This window comes from Nelumbo lutea, chromosome 4 (genome assembly GCF_056320005.1).
Source record: "Nelumbo lutea isolate HS-2025 chromosome 4, American lotus-T2T, whole genome shotgun sequence".
In the NCBI taxonomy this organism is placed as follows: domain Eukaryota; kingdom Viridiplantae; phylum Streptophyta; class Magnoliopsida; order Proteales; family Nelumbonaceae; genus Nelumbo; species Nelumbo lutea.
In genome coordinates, this window is record NC_142687.1 from 88928282 (window position 1) to 88950577 (window position 22296).

The following is a 22296-nucleotide window of genomic DNA, read 5'->3' on the forward strand; positions in this document are numbered from 1 at the left end:
TTATACACCTAGGTCTATTACTTACAGTCAAACAGATTATTGATTACCCAAGTCTTAGAATTGCAGCACTAAGTTTAACCATTCTCCAATATCTCAGTAAGTGATGCTGATTCAACAAAGGCCAGCTGAAGTTATGTTTGCTCTCACTGGAATCAGAATAATAAAAAGATTGGGCATTCAGAACTTATCCATTGTAGAGATTTGCTAATACTATCAAAGGACTGAAGGACAAGGAGGGGGGCCCTTGGAGGTTGAGTCATTATCTGGCCGAGTCAAGAGACACCTTGGAAGGTACTACAATATATTGTTTCCAGGATGTGCTGTATCATTATGGCTTTACTAATTTCATGTTAGGTTCTATTTAAACTTTCATGTTAATATATGTCTTCTTTTCCTTGTGTCATTTTGCAGTGGGGATTATGGTGATGCTGTTACTCTAGCAACTTTGAAAGATTTTCACAGGAGAAGGGTTCAGGTCTTAGCAGAATCAGGTGCTGACCTAATTGCATTAGAAACAAATCCGAATAAGCTGGAAGCACAGGTATATTCTTTGGTGCTTGTAGCAAATGATAGTTATTGGTTTCTATCCTGTTTTTTACTTACAACTGGTTAATAGAATTAACTATTGAAATTGCTCAATAAGTGGCATGAGTCTTTCCTAAGAACTACAGACTCTCTGATCTAGATCCAAAATCTGGACAGCTGTAGTAAATGGTTCAAGCCATGAAAGAGATGTCATAATAAATTGGACCATTGATGGTAGGTGGATGTTTGGCATTTTGTTCATGCAGTTTTGAGGGTCCTATTTATTGAGCCAAACTGATGATTTGGTAGAACATCCAAGCAGGTTTACCAGTGTATGTTAAGTGAGTAGGGTTTATCAAAAATGATATTCCCATTGTATTACTTGGTTTGAACTTTTCAGTTTGGTATTGACTTTATCTCTTGGTTTGAATGCCTTTTGATCATATGTTGGGAGTGTTTGTTTTCTGGTATCAGGGTAGACAATTATTTCACCTGAAATTTCTTACCTTTTTCTAGTGTCCAAAACTTACAATTCAATTATGATCCTTCTCTACTACCTATTCATATTTGGCCACTCTTTGTCTTTGATTTCTCCTAATTAAGTATCACATTTTCTTAACATTACTTCTATTATCAAAATCTCAAAATTTTATTAGTAATTTGGCATCTATTGATCTACTTGGTCTGATTAAAATACCAAATGAACTGAATACATGATCATTATTTATTAGATGAATCTCAGCTTAACTTAATAAATCTGTATACTCATGCTCTTCCCTAAGCCATGCAACCAATACGCAAGATTCATATCCTTATAGGTGTGGCTCAAAAGGCTTTTGAACCATCTGCCTACTTGGTACAACCCTTTTATATCGGGGATCTATAATAGCTTGAGATAGTGAGGGGTGAATACAGTGTTTCTATTCTTGAACTTTTCACTCAGGTTCAGTGCCAAAGCTGCAACTTAAGAGACAGGTTTACCTGCAAGACATGGGATTTCAAACCACAAACTTGAATGATGAATGGTTTCTTAATGTAATTAGTTCTCAAAGGTTCCAACTTGACATTTCAAACCACAAACTTTTGGTCTAGTGCTTCCTTCACTTAACTCCCTTGTCTGGAAAATACAGAACAAACCCCAAGGTTTATTATTTAAAGTGTTCCCTACCATCTTGTCTCTTCCACTCTCAGCCTTCCTTCCCTTAAAATATTAGAAAGAGAAGCTAATATTTTCAATTTCAAGTTTTGGTCATTTTTTAAGATCTGAAGTACAAACTCTTGTACTGAGATTGAATAAATGAGGTACAAAAGAAACCATAAATCTTCTTTGAGAGATTGTTGAAAGAAGTAGCAGCTAGAATTTTGGCATGATTGGTGCTTCCACTTTCTAGCTTTTGGTTGGTCTAACATTGTCATTCATTGGGATATATTCCTGTCACATTGTTGCTTATGTAGGTTCCTGGATATTTCAGGTAGGACTGAGATTCCACATCTCCAGTTCCTATTACTTCACAATGGTGATCAATGTTTGACTAACTGCTAGGCTACTCTGCTTTCAACCAGTCATGCAATGTTATACCTCTGCTCTGCTTTCTCAGACTTTACACTCAAATCGTTTGCACTGCCATGGTTTTGCATCAGTACAAATTTATTTACATAGCAACCAAACACAGCCTTGGGCACAAATGCAATGCATTAAGGTTTTCATAAGAGTTACACAGTCATCAAAACTACATTAAAATAATCTATATGAACTGCTAATAATGTTTGCAAAACTTTGAGCATAGTGGAGTCGATCTCTCTTTATGTGAAGACCCAGTGTTTGTTCAATTAAATACTCGATTCTACTCAAAATGACAATTCAGGATCCATGTTCATTAAAGTTTGGCAATAAGAACTAATGTTTGCTTCCAACCTGACACAACCCTCCAACTTTATCTGGGTTTGGGACCAGCAGTGTAAGATAGGCTTAACAATGATGAGTTCTAGTTAAATTAAAAATTTAAACTTGACAAAAAGTACAGGTGTCAAGTAGGCTCCATGTGCAACTAGAAACTTGAAGCCAAAGATCGCACTGAGAAACACCCATTACCATTCCACTTTGAACACCACTCATCCACCTTGCTAATATCAAATTGAAACATAAAAGGTGGGGTATAGGGCTGATGTGGACCAGGGATTGAACAGGCAACCAATCTAGGTCTCCTATTTGGTGGACAGAGCACAAATTTCCCAAATCATCCCTCTACATGGCAGAACTATGGCAGATCATGCAGGACCTGATTGGAGAACTTTCATCATATTAAAGGTGATCCCTAGGTAGTTCCAGAATCCTGTTGCTTACAGTGTGTTTTAAGCAAACAGTAGATCCAATTCAAATTTTCAGTTTCAATTAGTCTATCCTCTAACCAGATTGGTAACCTAATGGTTTTTATTTTGGATAAGGATAATCTACTGACTTGCCTCCATGGTTTTGATGAACCAATATTATTTCATTACACCAAAGTCCAATACAAGATTAAAAGACCAGCTTTTTGGTATCTTAGTGGGTAAAAGAATAAAACACATTTTTTTAAATGTTTTATGAACCCATATAGTTTCCACTGAAATATGACAAATTTGGAATGTTTGAATGGAAATTTTAGCCTAGTTAAACATACTTTATATATTAGTTTACTGTGTGAATGTGTTCAGCCAATGGCTACTTTGCTCCATCCAGCTTTCCCATGGTCACTGGAGAGTATTGGTACACTTTTCATATCTAATTCAATGAATTCTGTCACTGATAAAAAAAACTTAAATTTGTTTTCTGTAGCAAAAATAATTTGAAGACAATAGTAATGGTTTGTACCAAATTTGAAAAAAGATATCTCCAATATTTATTTGTTTAAAATATCTATAAGATAAAAGAGAAGCTCACTTTCCTTGTTAAAATTTCCAAAATTATATGCCAAAATTCTGAAACTTTGCCCCAAATAAATTGGAAAAGATTTTCTTGCAGAGACTAATTAAGAACTATTATTTTGCTGCAATGCTTGAGGTTATTGATGGTAAAAGAAAAGAAATCTGAAGGGGTTAATAAGTTTCAATAGTTGCATTGCAAGTAATATTTTAGCTCCTTCATTGAATACTTGGACTGAAACTGACCTAGAGTAGATACTATATAACTTACACATAAATTAAAATCCGGGTTTAATTAATGAAAATGTTTGGGCATGGTTAGGTTTAAGATGCAAAAATATGCATTGGAGGTCACTGTACTGCAGTGTTTAAAAGTGAAAGGCACAAGAAAAAGCTTGGTCCAACTACTTGATGCTCTTTCCTAACATAGATTCAAGGGACTCAAGGCACAAGAAAAAGCCCCTTATATTAAAAGTGCAGTGTTTAAAAACTCAAATACATGAAACAAAATCCCTTCTGACTTGAATGTTCATTCTGTATCAATGTCTTTAAGTTATGATGAAATTGCACGGTTAGCCATGGCCATGATAGGACAAATCTAGAAAAACTGTTAACTGATTTAACATACAGCATACCTGGAATATGATTGTTATACAGAGGTTCTTTGTTTAAATAAAAATAATAATTCAATATTTACAATGGAACATGTACTTATAAGACAGTCCAGGAAAGGTCTACAGGTTGGTTACTTATGTTTGTCTGGTTACACATGTAAACAACTTTGGGATGGCTTATTCCTGTCTTGGCTATTTTAATAAGTATTTTTTATTGGATCCTTTTAACAAGTATTTCTTCATTGTTTATGTTATGGTCTGATCAATCTTTTTACTGTAGTATGATTTTCAGGTGAAGCAATTGGAGATTATACATTTGAAAGTACCCTTTCTTGGTGAGGTGATGAAAAATATCTTGCTACTTCAAGTAAAGAGCACAACTCTTCCTTGCAAAGAAAACATAAAATTTGGGAACGGGATTCTGGGACACTGCATGCAGCTTCAGAATTAAAGCCTTTCATGGGAGTAGCTTTGGATTGGATGCCAAGTGGTGCCAAAATAGCTGCAGCATATGACAGGAAAGCTGAAAACAAGTGCCCTCTGGTTGTTTTCTTTGACAGGAATGGGTTAGAAAGAAGCTCATTTAGCATCGATGAGCCAATAGATACAACAATTGAAGTCCTGAAGTGGAATTGCACCTCAGATCTTCTTGCAGCCATTGCAAGATGTGAAAGGCATGATGCTGTTAAGATTTGGTCCTTCAGTAAATACCATTGGTACTTGAAACATGAAATAAGATACTTGAAGAAGGATGGAGTGAAATTCATGTGGGACCCGACAAAGGCATTGCATTTGATTTGTTTGACAGTTGGGGGAAAGATTACAGCCTACAACTTTGTTTGGGTAGCAGCTGTGATGGAGAATTCAACAGATTTGGTGATAGAAAATTTCAACATACTGATATCACCTCTTGCTTTATCTTTTAATGCCACCTCCCTTGTATTTATTCAACCTGAAATACTCTGCTGCTGTTCAAGATATGGCCTTTTTCCCCCAAAACATTTAGCCGTGTGCTTATCAAGTGGTAGTTTGTGTATTGTAGAGATTCCTGCCACTGAAACTTGGGAAGAGTTGGAGGGCAAAGAATTCAACATTGTACATAGCTGTTCAGAAGTGGAATTTGGGTCCTTGATTCAGAGGGGTGGATGCTTCATAGGTTGCTGCCACAAGAGCTCCATGAGCGAGTTAGACGTGCGATCATTACAAGTGGATGGAAACACGAGGGGTGGATGAAGAGAGCTTGGTTCAGACCCTAGAAGGGCTAGGGTCAGACCCAAAAAGGAATCTTTCTCACATAAAAAATCATGGGAGCTACCTCCACTGATCTGGGGAAAAACCAAGCCTAGGACTGGGTCTGTAATTATAGGCTGAAATTGAAAATTGATTATATTCTTTGGTGCTTGTAGCAAATGATAGTGATTGGTTTCTCTCCTGTTTTTTACTTACAAAGGGTTAATAGAATTAACTATTGAAATTAATAAGTGGCATGAGCCTTTCCTAAGAACTACAGACTCTCTGATCTAGATCCAAAATCTGGATAGCTGTAGCGTTCAAGCCATGAAAGAGATGTCGGAATAAATTGGACTGTTGATGGTAGGTGGATGCTTAGCATTTTGCTCGTGCAGTTTTGAGGGTCCTATTTATTGAGCCAAACTGATGATTTGGTAGAACATCCAAGCAGGTTTACCAGTGTATGTTAAGTGAGTAGGGTTTATCAAAAATGATATTCCCATTGTATTACTTGGTTTGAACTTTTCAGTTCGGTATTGACTTTATCTCTTGGTTTGGTTGGTGGTCATGCAGGCCTATGCTGAACTTCTCGAGGGAGATGACATACAGATTCCAGCATGGTTTTCATTCAACTCTAAGGATGGTGTCAAATGTAGTTAGTGGAGATTCTTTTCTTGAATGTGCATCTGATGCTGATTCATGTAAGAAGGTTGTTGTTGGAATTAACTGCACTTCTCCAGGGTTTCTTCATGCAGGAATCTACTGGAGTGCGAGATGAAGATTTTATTTCATATGTAAGTAAATGGTGTGAGCCCGGGGCTTCCCTCATAGGAGGCTGCTGCAAAACAACACCAAATGCCATTAGAGCCATATCTAGAGGACTGTCCAAGTAGTCTTCTGTCTTACCATCACTACAGTAGTAACAATTCACCGGCTAAGAGTCCTATTTTTAGAGAGAGAGAGAGAGAGAGAGAGAGAGAGTGAGAGATGTAAATATACGTCAAGGCAGAAGTAGAAAAGGGCCGGAATTTGAAGTTTTCCTTGTCGCTTGTTTTTTTTTGGTTGCTTGTAATACGTTATCAGATTCTTGATTAACTGTCAGGTTGGAATTTTACAAAATAATTTCCTGGTCTCTGCATTTTCTCTTCTTTTTCCTGTGTTTAGCCTTTTACCTTCTTTTAAGAAGCTTTTTGTGGTCAGGATTCAGGAAATAACTTATTCAAGAGATTTATTATGTAGTGTGGGCAACCATTCTCTTCCCCCCCCCCTAAATGACTCGTATAAACAAAGTTTGGGAAAATGGGTCAACAAAAGCATGGTACATGGGATACAAAAGCCAGAGTTTAGCTGTGATGATGAGAAGAGGTAAGCCTGTGAATTTCTTCCATGAGCCAGATGGTGGCTTCAGCTTTACAAGGATGGATTATGGTATCCATTGGACGATGTTCATCTTCAGCACCAATCCTTGATTAGTCCCACTATTTTAGGAGAATCTTGGTCAGATTTGATGGATTCGCTCAGGCCCCGCCATGAGGTTTATGGACACTACAAAAAAACAGGGTTTAGCTGGCAGTCTTGATTCATCAACACAAATTTCATGAGTGTTGGCATTGACTTAAGCGGGCGGTTTTTCTTTCCCAGTATAGCCACCATCAGCAAAAATAAAGACCATTGCAATATTCACATAAAACTGCCGGCATAGGTGGCACCAACTTAGGCCATTGAATTAAGCATTACCAGCGGTTTGTCAATATTGTCAGCTTATCCTTCCATATACCGGCAGTTATATACCGACAGGAAAAAGTAAAAAAAAAAATAAATAAAAATCGTCATTGAAAACCACTAGTACAAATAATAGTAGACCGCCGCCTAGATTTAAACTTAAAATTTGTGTAGGCATTTCTGAACGCCGGCTTAGGTTTTTGCCAAAAATGACCAGTTACTTAAGGTGTTGGTTTGAACCACCGGCTAAAGTTTTGCCAAAAAATGACTTCTCTTTTAGGTGGCGGTCTGAACCTTATTTATGGCTAAGCCGGCAATTAATTGACCGCCAACTTAGAGCTGTGTTTTTTTATATGGAAGGTTAATTTCAGTACCTTTTTTATGCCTGCACTTTATTGATCCATCACTTTAATACATTCTTGAAAATTGATACATGAAAACTTAAACAACTTAAATCTATTAATTTAAAATTAATTATTATAATATCCAAAATAAAATGCTCAAATACACTATCCAAAACAAATTATTCAAATACATTATCCAATTGATATATAAAAATTATAAGGACTTAAAAAAATCAATGTCTCGGACAATGTATCACATTCTCCAATGCAAATCCACTTGGCGATCACAACATGTACTGTTTCAGCCATGAAGTTGAATATCTTAACATCTACTTTTTCATCTTCCAAGTCGATCACAACTTTCTCTGAGCAGATTCAGTGAGGAGCAGACTCGGTGCATAGAGCTGCAAACCAACATACCCATGAGCTGCAAGATTCAGTGCATAGAGCTCCAAGATTAGCCATACGTTTTTTGATCCTGTCATTTGTGAGCAAATAAATATCCCAATTTAATTCATGCAAATGGATAAAGACATGATGTACCGTTAAGAACATGGCCATCCAAACTTATTGATTCTGACGCTTCCTAAATATATATAATTCTCCAATTGCCGTTAAAATATTTGACACATTCTTCAGGATTCTGCCATCTGTTTCAAATTTCAACTGTCATCCTCACAACTTCTATGTTGTTTTTTTCCTTAAATTCTAATCAATAGAAGGGACTTGGTGGTGATTATTCTCCATCCTAATCACCATTGGGCTGTTTTATCGTTATCCTTTTGGGTAAAAGACTTGAACCTCTGAATTTTCACATAATAAGTACTTAAACTTCCCATCTCTTTACAAAATGGACTAAAACCTCCCCTGTTGGGTGATGTCATCAGATAAAAACCTCCCCTTTGTTGGTAATCTGTTTAGATTTTCTTGCATGTGATATTAAAACTTTCCAAAAACCCATGGTGAACAAAGAGAAAAATATCAAAACAAGTTTGATGTCCTTGTCATACATGGTTCTCTATGGATGTCCTAAGCTGTTAGCCATACTCGTATTAGTATTTGTCATTCTCAGCACTATTGATTTGTTATTTATGGGTGTTTGCATGATTAAATAAACATATTCCTCTTAGCATTCTGCTTGACTAACATCATATTTACTTATTCTTTTCCCTTGTGCTAGGCAAACTTGGAGATGAGATTGGGGAGGGTAATGTGGAAATCAGGAATCTCTCTACTGTTCTCTCTTGATGAGCAACCCTTTTTCCATGAATCAAAGTGGGGGAATATCAATACTAAAGGGAATAGTGAACATATTAAGTTATTAAGAATTAGGCATGCAATTCAGGTACATGATAATTGATAACACAGGTCTCCAACAAACAATAAACATTGGGCTATGATTTCCATCAACACAAGCAATTTCCTTGATAAGTAAAGAATAAAATGAGCTAAAAATGAGGGGCCACTGCCTGTTCTAATGTCTGAAATCTTCTTGTCATGAGTGAGAATCAGAGGATTTTCCAGTTCCTGCCTACAAATGAATCACAATATTCAAACATGTTAAACCCTCTGACCAAACATATTTGTGTAGTCACAAAATGTGGTTACCACCGGAAGTAAAAAGTGAAAAATGAAAGCATTTAAACCTTAGATCTCAGCTGCATCCTCCAAGCAAAAATAATTAAAGAAAAAAAATGCAAACGACTAGTCCACTCTTCCCCAACACCTTAGATGGGTAATGCGTACGTGAATCTTGGCTTGTGTTGGGTTTGGGAATCTATTAAATTTCAATGGTCAATGGACCTTAACCCAATATAGTTGAAATTATTCAAACTGGGCATCCAATTTGCACCCTTTATGGCCCTTACTATATCAACTACATCCATCTTTCCGAGGAATTTAAAAAATTACATAGTAAAAATATGATGGTTCTATTGCTTTGCGTAGGTGAATCTTTTACAACTCAACAATTTGAAAGTTTCTAATCAAACCAAATAGAAATGTTTAGTAGTCGATAATTTAGAGTTTGAAGTAAAATATTGTATACAACCACAAAAATTTGATCTTTACTTACACATTTCTGAGCTCTGTGTATGTTTGCACTATCAACTTTTCTCCTGTAAATTTCCAGATACTCCCGTTCCAGTTCTAGGAGAACATTCTCCTTTTCAAACTCATCTTGCCCAACTTCATCCCAAATTAACTGCTCCAAGATATGCACATATGAGAAAGAAGAAGCAAAAGCAACATATTAAGTACACACATATCTACTTGTGCTACAAGGGTTGAGAACAGGCAACATAACTGGATATGATTTTCAAATGGTTCCAAAGGTCAACAAACCAAGTAGGGAATAGGAAGCAGTTGTATTGGTCATGCTTGTAAATATGAAATTAAAGTGAAAGGGGAAGGGATAGTTTCAAGGATTAGCCTGCCTAAGGGTTATATTATTGTACATATATCCAAAATTTGGATCATTAATAAATTATGAAGTTGACTGATAAAAAACATGCAGATATGCCAATAGAAGCATTAGTATACTACACCTGCTTACATGCAGGTGAGGATGCAAAACTTCTGTTGATTTACATAATAGCAAGACAAACCACAAGTAGATTCACAAGGATAATTTAACGACTTATATCTGAAAAATCCAAGCCAGTCTTCTGTGGGTTTTCTAGGCAATGGATCAGAGAAACCTTGTACTCAGAGTTAAGCCCCAGTACTTGTAAAAAAACTGTTTATATTGTTTATGTACTCAGACCATGTCATGGCCATCCAATATACTACAAAGCATACAAATGTCAAGCCTATCCCTTATCAACAGGCATTAGTTGAATGAATGACTTTAGCTAATGTACAAGCAGGATAGGAAGTTGGAGTCTGAGCAGTTGGTTGACATAGAAAGTCCAGGCAACCACACTATTCAATGCTATCAAATACAGAAACTGCATTGCATGAAATATACTTAAAAAGGGATGGAAGTTCTTCAGGACAATCCTGATTAATTGACCCTTGGTTTTTGGCTTTCCATACCATATTAACTCAATTATAGCTGCAAAAAGTAAACAACTTTGGTTACACATATATTTTATTAAGTGAGATGCAACAAAGAAGACTGCCTTATTTTTATTGAAAGTAGTTCCATATCATATGTATATAACTAGTACTACTTCACATGATATTCTCAAGCATTATATAATGAAGGTATGAGCTTAAACCTTTATTCTAAACCAAGAACTCCTTACTTTATCACTGCAAGAGTCAGTACACTAACTACTATCTAGACTAGTTAATCTTTAAAAAGTCAGTAGCAGGATACCATAATTATTACTTTAAGAATTTTAATTTTTGTATACCAGATAAAATTCACTAATTCACAGGCTTCATGATCAGCTAAATCACTTGCTGTATTGAAGAATATCCCATGGATGTAGAAGCTAGAAAAAATATCCACAGATCCATTATATGATGCTGAACTCAAGCATGATTTTCCATCATCAACTCCAAAACTCCTCTTAAGAAGAAGAAGATAAGAGGAGATCAAGAAAAGATGAAAAAGAAAAATTCACTGCCCAATGATGGTCCTGAAGATCTTCTGAAAGAGTAAACATGAACGATAGCTATGACCTAAAAGAGTACACATTAACATATTTTAAACTTATTCTCAATTTTGATCAATAGCTATGACCTGAAAACTAATTCTTATAAACATAATACAACTTACAGATATGATCCTCACCTTCAACCTAGGTTGTATCTAATGCAGTAGTTGAAGTGATTCCATTTTTACTAGCATGTGAAGTGATCCCATTGCTGAAACTTAGACACATTTTTTCTATGACAATAACAATAAGCAACATCAGCTATTGAATCCTGTGTCAGAATGACATCAAACTTGGTATGGTCTGTAGCTGTTTATAGCATAGACTTAGGATAAAATCTTATCTTCATAAAGGTTCAGGGGCCCTTTGAGGGTTGGCTCTTGGCGGCGATGCAATCAATTCAAGCTTTAAATAAATAAACTTAAAAAAAATCTAACAGTCCAAGTTCAAATTCAATTAAGTTTGATTTGAGTTTAGTGCATCTCAAATACTTCCAATTCTAAGCTGTAATTGGGGTCTTCCCTTTTGTCTGACTAACCTTGTCTTCCTTTCCTGGTCTGCCCTTCCTTCTAGCAACTGTTATCCCATAGATTGGCTTATATACCTACCAGTCCATCTATATATGCTTGATGGAGACAAATCCAACAGGCTTATTCATAAATTCATATAAGAAAACAAGGTAAGTGGGCAGAAGATAAACAACAAAAAGGACAAACGATACAAAAGATTAGTAAATTAATTAAGTACTTAATTGGTAAAACTAATTAATAAGAGAGATCAGTCACAAAATAAACCAAAAATGAAATAAAACAAACCAGTACAAAAACATCAAGACCAAAATAGGAGAACCCAAATCAAAGTAGAAAATAAATAGCTCAAGTGCCAAACAAGCTTCCACCTTGGTTTATCTGCTTCTAAGCAGATACTTCTCTTCTTTTGAGCAGATACTTCTGCATAGGCAAATACTTTTGCTTCTGAATGATATAAGGCACATAACTCTGAATCTCTCCTATGATTTTTCCTTGAAAGAATGCATAGTTATAGTCATTCCCTCCAATCTTTCCCACTAGTTATAATCACCAATACCAAATCATCCAGATTACATAAGCCACACCCATCGAAGTTCATTTTTCTTTATCCACATTCCACTGCCACCTACACTCATCTTTATCTCGTATTTTTCACTATGTTAATTACTTCAAGGTGTCTGCGTGGTTCTAGATGTGCCAAATTCCCGTCATAAATTGTAATAAGAGATTTGACCACCATTGGCAATCCGAACTAACCCATAACCAAACCAACAGTGAAGGATGATGAAAAACCATTAGCATAACATCAAAGTGTACCAACAAGTGAAGCATCAACTTGTATAAGTGGGGGTGGCCTCATCACCAATTTGAGGCAGGTGCAGGACTCAATACCATAGTACAAGGATTCATCTATTAGTTCCTATCTGGAGGCTAGTAGCTAGACCAAAGAATAGAGAGAAGAATTGAGAAAATTTCAGTATCCCAATCTATGAAAACTAGGTTTTAATTATTGCCTTGTCAAACCACTAATGCTACAATAATAGAACCAGGACAACCTGCTTGAATTGTTAAAACGCATGTCTCAAATAGATGTGGACCATGTGGTTGTCACTTGATTGGATTTCTGGGGTAAGATAGGAATTCGATTTCTAGGTAAAATTAAGGCCATAACTATGACAATGAGAATTTCAATGAAATAACTAAATGACCAATGATAAAAGGGACACTTTTCTTTTCACAAACTATTCATTTCCAGCTAACTCTTCTTCAAATATCTAAAAGGCTTGTATGATCTAACTGTAAAATCCCTATTCGATTCTAGGTTAAAGTAGGGAAGAAGAAGAGAAGAAGAAGAAGAGAAGAAGAAGAAGGAGGAGAAGAAGGGTTCGGCCAGATTAGGAAAAATCAGGCCACCTCTAGCTGACCCACTTGTATTTATCTCCGATAACATAGTTACAAGAAAGACCATATTGTCTCTCATAAGTGATGGGACACATAACTTAAACTTAAATAAAATAGACCTTTCACTCCCAAATAAATAAACCCAAATGACCAGAATACCCCTGATTTGTGTATTCTAACACTCCCCCTCAAGCTGGAGAGTATATGTCATATAGTCCCAACTTGTCACAAATATAATTTACTATGCCTCGAGACAATCCCTTTGTAAAGAGATCTGCCCATTGATTTCTTGAGCTCACATGAGATGTGGTTATCACTCCACTTATCACTTTTTCTCTCACAAAGTGACAATCGACCTCAATATGCTTGGTTCTCTTATGGAAGACTGGGTTGAAAGAGATGTGAACAGCAGCTTGGTTATCACAGTATAGTCTCATGGGTTTATCAACCGAGAACCCCATCTCTTGTAGCAAGTTCTTCAACCATACTAGTTCACATGTGGTATGATCCATAGCTCTGTACTCAACTTCTGCACTACTCCTTGCCACCATTGTTTGTTTCTTGCCCTTCCAAGTTACAAGATTGCCACCAAGGAAGGTACAATACCCTGTAGTTGATCTCCTGTCTGATATAGAACTAGCCCAATTAGCATCTGTATACCCTACTATTTCAAGAATCCCTCCAATTTGGTATAGCAAACCATGACCTAGAGCACCCTTCAGTTACCTAACAATCATTAGAACTGCTTTCCAATGAGGAATCCGAGAATGTTGCATAAACTGACTCACCATACTCACAACAAATGATATATCTAGTCGGGTAAAAGTCAGATAATTCAACTTTCCCACCAACCTCCTGTATCTTCTAGGATCATCAAACTCTTCACCTGCATTAACACTCAACTTGACATTAAGTTCCATAGGAGTCTCTGTTGGTTTAGCACCTAACAGTCCTATTTCTTCAAATAGGTCAAGAACATTTTTTTTTGACATAAGTTAATTTCGTGCCTTGACCTTGCAACTTCTATTCCCAGGAAGTACTTCATCTTATCCAAATCTTTCATATTGAAGTGGTCCTGTAGGAATTTCTCCAACTTGTCAATCTCGTTACTATCACTCTCAGTTATGACAATATCATCCACATACACCACTAGCAAGATTTTCCCATCTTTTGAGTCATGGTTGAACACAGAATGGTCTACCTGACACTGTTTTATCCCAAAGTCTTTCACTACTTTACTAAACCTGCCAAACCATGCGCGTGGAGATTGTTTCAGTCCATAAATTGCCTTTTTGAGTCTACAAACCTTACCATCCTCCCCCTGAGCAACAAACCCTAGTGGTTGCTCCATATACACTTCCTCAATGAGATCAACATGTAGGAAAGCATTTTGGATGTCAAGTTGCACAAGAGGTCAATCATACAGAGCAACTAATGAAATCAACACCCGAACTGAACCAATTTTAGCCACAGGAGAAAATGTCTCCATATAGTCCACACCATACAACTGAGAATAGCCCTTGGCCACTAATTTGGCCTTCAATCGCTCCACATTGCCATTTGGAAGATACTTCACTGTGTAAACCCACTTACACCCAAAAACATGCTTATCAAGAGAAAGAGCAGTGAGTTCCTCTTCCATGGCTTGCTGCCACCTTGGGGAGGTAAGGGCTTCATGAACAGTCTTGGGAATGGAAACAGATGATAGCAATGATATAAAGTTGCGATGAGAAGCAGAAAGGTGAGCAGCTGAAACATAGAGTGAAATAGGATGAGAAGTACAAGTGCGTTTACCTTTCCGCAGGGCAATAGGAAGATCAAGGTCTAAGGGAGAAGAAGCAATGATAGGATATGTCAACGAGGGCTGAATTGGAGGAGGGGCCGATGCTCTTCCGTGAGTATACACTTGTTTGATTGGTGGCCTCTCAGTAGTAATTGGCATGGGAGGTGAATCTGCAACTGGAATGGGAACCACGGGAAGAGGATCCGCAACAACGACAGGAAGAGGAATTATGGAGGAAGGAGAAGAAACTACTGTATCTGAGAAAAAAGGAACTGATTCAAAGAAGGTGACATCAGAGCACACAAATGACTTATGGAAGTTAGGGTTATAGCACTTATACCCTTTCTGAGCCATTGAATAGCCAAGGAAGATACACTTAGTAGTTCGTGCATCTAACTTGTCTAAACCAGGTCCCAAGTTTTGAGCAAAACAAACACATCCAAAGACTCTTGTGGTGAGAGGAAACGAAGACAAGGTGGGAAACAACACTGAGAAGGGGGATTGACTTCCAAGGATGGACATGGGCATCCGATTGATGAGAAAATAGGATGTGAGGATGACATCACTCCAAAAATGCTTTGGGACATTCATATTAAGCATCAAAGATCGAGCAATTTCAAGGAGATGTCGATTTTTTCGTTCAACTACACTGTTCTATTGTGGGGTGTAGGCACAAGAAGTTTGATGAATTATCCCATGATTTTCTAAGTATTGCTGAAATGATATTGAGGTGTACTCTTTGGCATTACCGGAGCGAAGAATTTTAATATGAACACCAAATTGGGTATGTATTTCAGCATAAAATTTTTGAAAAATAGAAAACAATTCACTACGATCTTTCATAAAATAAATCCATGTCATTCTTGAAAAGTCATCAACAAAAATTATAAAATACTTATAGCCATTGTATGACATCACTTTGATCGGACCCTAGACATCAGAATGAACTAAAGAAAAAGGACTCGAGACATGACTATCAACTCTTGGACTAAAAGAGACTCTATGATGTTTCCCAAGCTGATATGACTCACAATCCAAAGATGAAAGATGACTCAAGGAAGGAACCAACAACTTCAGAGCCTTGAGAGAAGGGTGACCAAGTTTGCAATGCCATTGAAGAGGAGTAAGAGACGACTGAAAAGCTACTAGAGGGCCACCACCATCAAGGTAATACAATCCACCTGCCTCATGCCCTCCACCAATCTTCATCCCCGTCTTGAGATCCTGAAACACACAAGAAGATGGATAAAATGTTATGGAACAATTAAGTGACTTGGTTAATCTACTAACAGACATAAGGTTAAAAGGGAAATTGAGAACATATAAAACAAATGATAAAGACAAGGAGGAGAGATCAACATCACCAACACCACAGATGGGAGATGTAGAACCATTAGTAAGAGTAACTGTTTGAGATGTGGAGGACCGAGAAAGAGAAGAAAATACATTAGGAGTCCCAGACATATGGTTCGAGGCTCCTGAGTCAATGATCCAGTGTGAGGGCTTGGAAGCCAAGCAAGCTATACTTGAATGGGTAAGGGTAGCTATGTTCTGCTGAGATGTCTGAACGAATTGCTCATATATTGCACAGGGTACACTCACCATCTCCTTCTCAGAAGCACCAGTAGACGTGGAGGGGATCGATCAGTATGTTGACTATCAGTAGTTGTACCACTACCCTTAGTCACAACATGGTTAACCCAAGTGTTGGGTGGACCATGTAAATCATAGCAGAAATCTATAGTGTGTACACTTCCTAGGGGCATTACTTTTTCCTTTACCACGACCTCTCCCTGAGTCCCGACCTCCACTCCGGCCGCCAGCACGGTTAAACATGGGACCACTACGATTACCTAGAAGTCCATGACCACCACCACCACCTCTATTTCCACGGCCTCTCCCTCTAGTCATCACAAAACCAGATCTATTTGAGAGAGAAGAATGCTCTATAGACTCAATAGATGTCCTCCTAAGACAGGCAAAAACTTCTTCAAGTGAGGGAAGAGCAGACCCCCCCAGTATTTGTGCTCGAACAGTCTCATATTCAGCCTTCAAACCCACTAGAAACCTTGTCACATTAAGTTGCTCATGCTGTTGTTGCTGAATCTAAACATCCTGTGCCAGAGGATGATACATATTGAGCTCATTTCGGATATTCCTCAGACTTGCATAGTATTCCTCCAAGCTTTGACTGCTTTGCTTCAGATTAAAATACTCTTGGTACAACTGATACACCCTAGTTGTATTGTCTTGTCTGGAGTACAGTTTCTTAGTATGATCTCAGATTTCTTTAACTGTATCTAGGAACATAAAGTTCATGCTAATTTTTGGTTCCATGCTATTCAACAACCATGTCACTATTTGTGCATCTTCCTGTTCCCAGTCACTAAACCCCGGAGAATCAGATGAAGGTTTCTCCTCTCTTACATGTTTTACTTTTTTCTTGGCCTTTAAAAAACACCTCCACAGATTTTTCCCACGACAAATAATTCTCACCATTCAACTTAATAGATGTCATTTGAACATTTAGGTAATCTGGAGAAATCATAACACCTGTTTTATTGTCATTCCCATCTCTAATTGATGCCATCTTAACTAATTCACCTTCAAATATTCAGCACAATCTCATGCATTTCCACAAAACTTATCTTACTTTCAGCACCACCAACTTCTTCAAATACACATTGCACATCAAATACAAAAGCTGAAATCACTCAGTCATTAAATCAAACACAGAAATTAATATAAATACCACCACACGACACAAGGTTTCACTTTCAACCATTCAGAAGCAGCCACACATCATTCAATACAGTATAACCACCACCACACCACACCACTACTGTCGTGAACTTTAGCAGTCAAAACCCTACTTTTAGCACACATATGAGGTAAAAACATATGAAAACAAGGCTGATATGCATACTAGTCACTTCAAATCTCCACAAAAAAATATTTTGAACCAAAACACAGCATTTATAGTCCACTATTTGGGCAAAAAAACTGAACTGTTCATACCTGTCCACAAACAGCCCTTTTTGTATCACAGAATAGAGGGCATCTAGTACACAACCTCAACAACCACCACCACAGTAACTGAAGGCATACTCACCTCCAAAACCACAAAACGACTACTGCTTTTTGGCCTCTTGTCGAGGTTCCACTCAGGCTAGAAGAAAATTGAAGAAAGTTGAAATGGTTGGCGGCGAACCCAGGAAGAAGACAAATAGTGAGGAAAGAAGAAAAGAAAAAAAGGAAAAGAGAACTAGGTTTTATTGCTCTAATACCATGCAAAATCCCTATTCGATTCTAGGTTAAAGTAGAGAAGAAGAAGGAGGAGAAGAAGGGTTTGGCCAGATTAGGAAAAATCAGTCCACCTCTAGCCGACCCACTTGTATTTATCTCCAATAACATAGTTACAAGAAAGACCATATTGTCCCTCATAAGTGATGGAACACATAACTTAAAACTTAAATAAAATAGACCTTTCACTCTCACATAAATAAACCCAAATGACCAAAATACCCCTGATTTGTGTATTTTAATACTAACAATTTAGTCTATTATCTTACAAAACTCACACAATTGAAACTTTTGATGCAGCATATTTCAGGACATTAGCAAGCTTGTAGACTTTTAGACTTTATAAAAACATAGTTCATGGTTAAGTTCCAAACCATTTAGCAATTTAGTAAATTGAAATAAATTAGTAAATCACTAAAACATACTGTCAACAACATAGAGCGTGGACTTGGGTCATGTTGTTGTACCGTTTTTCTCTTTTCTTGGCTCATGTTGAATTCTAGACTCTAAAATACAAGAAAAGTCAAAATTGTTGACACATAAATTTCAGTGAATCCAACCTACTTTCAATATATATGCCAAACATATTAAATGAGGTGGTTCAACAAAAAAAAATGAATGAGGTAATATACCATGTGAAGTTTCCGCATATGTCACAAATTTCACAAAATTTCTGTTTTGTTCCTATAACTTAGGTACTATTTGGATAAGCTTTGGCTATGAAAAACAAATTTGAACCAAAATGACTGCCATTTTAACAAAAAACAATATGAGTTTGCTGACGTAACAGTTGTTTCTCATTTTGAAAAGTTAAGAAAATCTATACTACTACAAAGACCCGGGGGGGGGTCTTATTTTCTCCAATCTAGTTGGAAAAGTTGTCCAACTAGCTCTCATTTGATCATGTTAACTTATGCTTTATGGCCATCATACTGCTGACCTGCTAAAGAAACGTAAAGGGAATAAGAGTCATTAATTTATTAGACTAAATAGTAACTATGCAAAGCGAACAACCAAAATGCTCATAAAGTAGTTCGGTAATTCAAAGAGCAGACTGTGTAAACCATAAATTGAATGCCCAATCTACTAAAATGGTTCAGTTTGGTTTGTGGTTCTTTAAACACTAGATAAAATGTTTGAGATGCCATAGTGAAAAAAGATAAAATGTCTATATGTTAAACAATATGCACTAGTTCTCTAAAAGGTTTCAAATCATCTTTCATACTTTAGCCTGATCCTATCTATGTATTTGCACAAAATAAGTGATTTTAGAATTGGATTGTGTTGGGTGGAACCAATATTTTCTTATAAAATTTGGACTCTATTCGACTTAGTCCATGTGTAATGGTTTATATTGGATTGGGTTGGGTTGAACCAATATCTAGTCTTTTGATAGAAGATAAGATCGGGGTGGTCTATGGACCATGCTTGGATTGGACACAATCTGAGAAATAGTCGCATAAAATAGAAGAAGACACAAAACTATGATACAGAAAAGAGATGAGATGCCACTAAGAAGAAAAAGTTGAGAATGAGGGGAAGACTGAGATCATCGAGGAGTAGAGGGAGGGTGGGAAGCGTACAGGGGTAATAGGCATTGGGGATCGGAAGCATGGTATTATAAACCCATGGCTTCCGCCAAGGTGAGAGAAAATTTTATCTTTACTAACATTGATCAAAAGTACTCTGGCAAATCTGCCTACCTACTATCTGTCTCTCTTCCCTATTCCTAATTCAATAGCTAAGAGAATGGACAAGCTGCAAAGGGATTTATTATGGAGAGGGTGGGAAGTGGAAAAAAAAAAAGATACATGTGATTGATTGGGATCAAATCTATAGCCCAAGATTTTCAGGTGGTTTAGGCTTGAGAAAAATAAAAAGTTTCAATTATGTTTTATTGGAGAAGTGGATATAGAGATTTGGAGTTGAAGAAAATGGTCGGTAGAGAAAGCTCATTGCATCTAAATATGGTCTGAACGTTCCTTGTGAAAAGCGAAGGAGCAGAGCAGCAACAGCGGTAAGCAGCAAGCCAGCAATGGCTCCGTCGAAGGGGGTGATTGTTACGGTGCCAGTACTAGTACTATCAGTTGCAGCGACAGCTATCTTTCTCTTCTTTCTCTTCCCTTTCCTCTCCTCCTGCTCCCGCCCCGCCACCACTACCACAGACGACAGCGGAAGTTTCGATAGATCTGACATTCAAATCTCGGCGACAGAAGAAGACATAGCTTGGGTGAAAAATCAGATCCAACAAAACAAACTCGAGATGCTGCCTAATGTTCTACGCAAGGGCATTAACCCTCGGACTCGCGCCCAACAGCTGCAAGATTTAAATCAGTACTCTCTCTCTCTCTCTCTCTCTCTCTCTCTCTCCATGAGCGCTTAAATTCCAACATAATTATTTTATATTTTTGTTCAACAACTAATTGAAACTGAACCTGTAATCTTAAGGATGTAGGAGTGTGTATTGATCCAAAAGTGAAAAAAAAAAAAAGAAAAACTAAATGCGACCATTTATATTCGGAATACCATCTTACATTTCTTTTTCTTCTAAGTTTCACAAAAAAATTGTTTCTAAATTCAATTTCCTCCTTTTACAATTGTTTGATCGAGATCTAGACTTTTGTTCAATTCTAAATTCAAAGAAGTTTATCATTGTTGTTCGTTTAGGTATTTGTATTTCTCACTTTACTACAGATTTCTTTTATATCTCGGGAGACACTCTTATTAACTGGTCCTTTGCTTTCACCAGTTGCTTGAGATTTGTTGTTTGATTTGTCAACTATTCAAAATTCAAGCGCTTTTAATGCTTGTGTTTCTGCTTGATTTTCCACCACTACTTGTTGAGAATTTGGGATCAGGGATTAACTTTGTTCAATGTTCAGGTTCAAGGGCATATCGCACTACGAGGGAGAGGAAGCAAACAACCACACTGCTCTGCCTTGCCTCGGGGAATTGCTTGTAGAGGAGCATCACAGCAACTATGGAGAGCCCTGGGCTGGAGGTCGCGATGTGTTTGAGTTCCTTGCAGAGTCCATTAAACTTAGGCCTGATGCCCGTGTCCTTGAGATTGGATGCGGCACTCTCCGTGTTGGGTTACATTTTATTCGTTACCTTATTCCGGAGCATTACCATTGTTTAGAAAGGGATGAGCTTTCTTTGATGGCCGCATTTAGGTATGAGCTTCCATCTCAGGGTCTATTGCACAAGCGCCCTTTGATTGTGAGAGGCGAGGATATGGATTTTAATAGGTTTGGTTCTGGAATTCGGTATGATTTGATATATGCTAGTGCTGTTTTTCTTCACATGCCGGATATGCTTGTTTGGGTAGGACTAGAGAGGTTGGTGACCAGGTTGAAACCTTTTGAAGGAAGGATTTTTGTCTCTCATAATATAAAGTTCTGCTCACGGTTGGGGGGAGAGGAGTGTACAAAGCGGTTGACAAGTCTAGGACTCGAATATATGGGTAAACACACCCATGATAGTTTTCTCTTCAACCACTATGAGATTTGGTTTGAGTTCAGACGGTTGAAGGCTTAGGGTTCTCTAAAATTATTCTTCACGGATTCAGTGGATTGGGATTCATTTGGAGGGAAGAAGCCAATGGTAGCTTCAGTATTCTTTCTGTGTTGCATCATCACATTCTTGGAGGCTGAACTTTTCAATGTTATGTTGGCATTTATATATGAAGCAAGAGGTTGACCGTTCAGATCTGAATGATAAGTTGGCAAGAAGTTCTGATCCATTGAGGTTTTGGGATATTTCATCCTTAACCATGGTTCAAGTCGCTTAGTACTGCATTGAAGGGTGAGGGAGCTGTGACATTTGCTGCATGTCTCATGTTGGGATTACTGCTAAGATCAGAATCAACAGTTAGGATTTTTACCACGTTGAAACTCATGATGTAAATGGATCTGTTGAAGTTGTTTAAGCTTTTATTGTTGGCACATCAGATTGGTAAAACAATTTTGACTTGTCAATTAATATCTATTTTTTTCACTTTTTTTGGTTCAATCAATTAATATCTAAATGACATGTAATTTGAGAGTATGTTAGCAGTTTTTTTATTTAATTCTAGGTGGAAGCATATATCTCAATCTCATTGTTTACAATATTCTTTTTTCTTCCTCAAAATTCTTTCTCAATGACTAGATAAGGGAAAAATGTTGTTTTTTAAGCATGATACTCATTGCTATGGCTTAAATTTATCTGTCCACTTTGTTGTTGCCTTGTCATTGCTACATCTTTAAAAACAATCTCTTCCAATTCTTCCTAAAATGAATATTTTTTGTTGGGAGGTGGCCAATCAAACCATAAATACCTAAGAAAATTCCAAAGGAA

The 22296-nt window shown here is 37.2% G+C and overlaps 1 protein-coding gene and 1 long non-coding RNA gene across 2 annotated transcripts; both read left to right on the forward strand.

Annotated features, from left to right (window-relative positions):
* The first annotated feature begins 402 nt into the window (after window positions 1-402).
* Window positions 403-6392, forward strand: LOC148861647 (uncharacterized). Its single transcript, XR_016095011.1, has 3 exons — window positions 403-541; window positions 4321-5740; window positions 5844-6392. It is a non-coding gene; the product is annotated as an uncharacterized LOC148861647 (long non-coding RNA).
* Window positions 6393-19297: 12905 nt separating this feature from the next.
* Window positions 19298-22052, forward strand: LOC148861648 (uncharacterized). Its single transcript, XM_088982174.1, has 2 exons — window positions 19298-20292; window positions 20841-22052. Exons 1-2 carry the CDS (start codon window positions 19994-19996, stop codon window positions 21493-21495), a joined length of 954 nt encoding a protein of 317 aa, XP_088838300.1. The 5' UTR covers window positions 19298-19993; the 3' UTR covers window positions 21496-22052.
* Window positions 22053-22296: the final 244 nt, after the last annotated feature.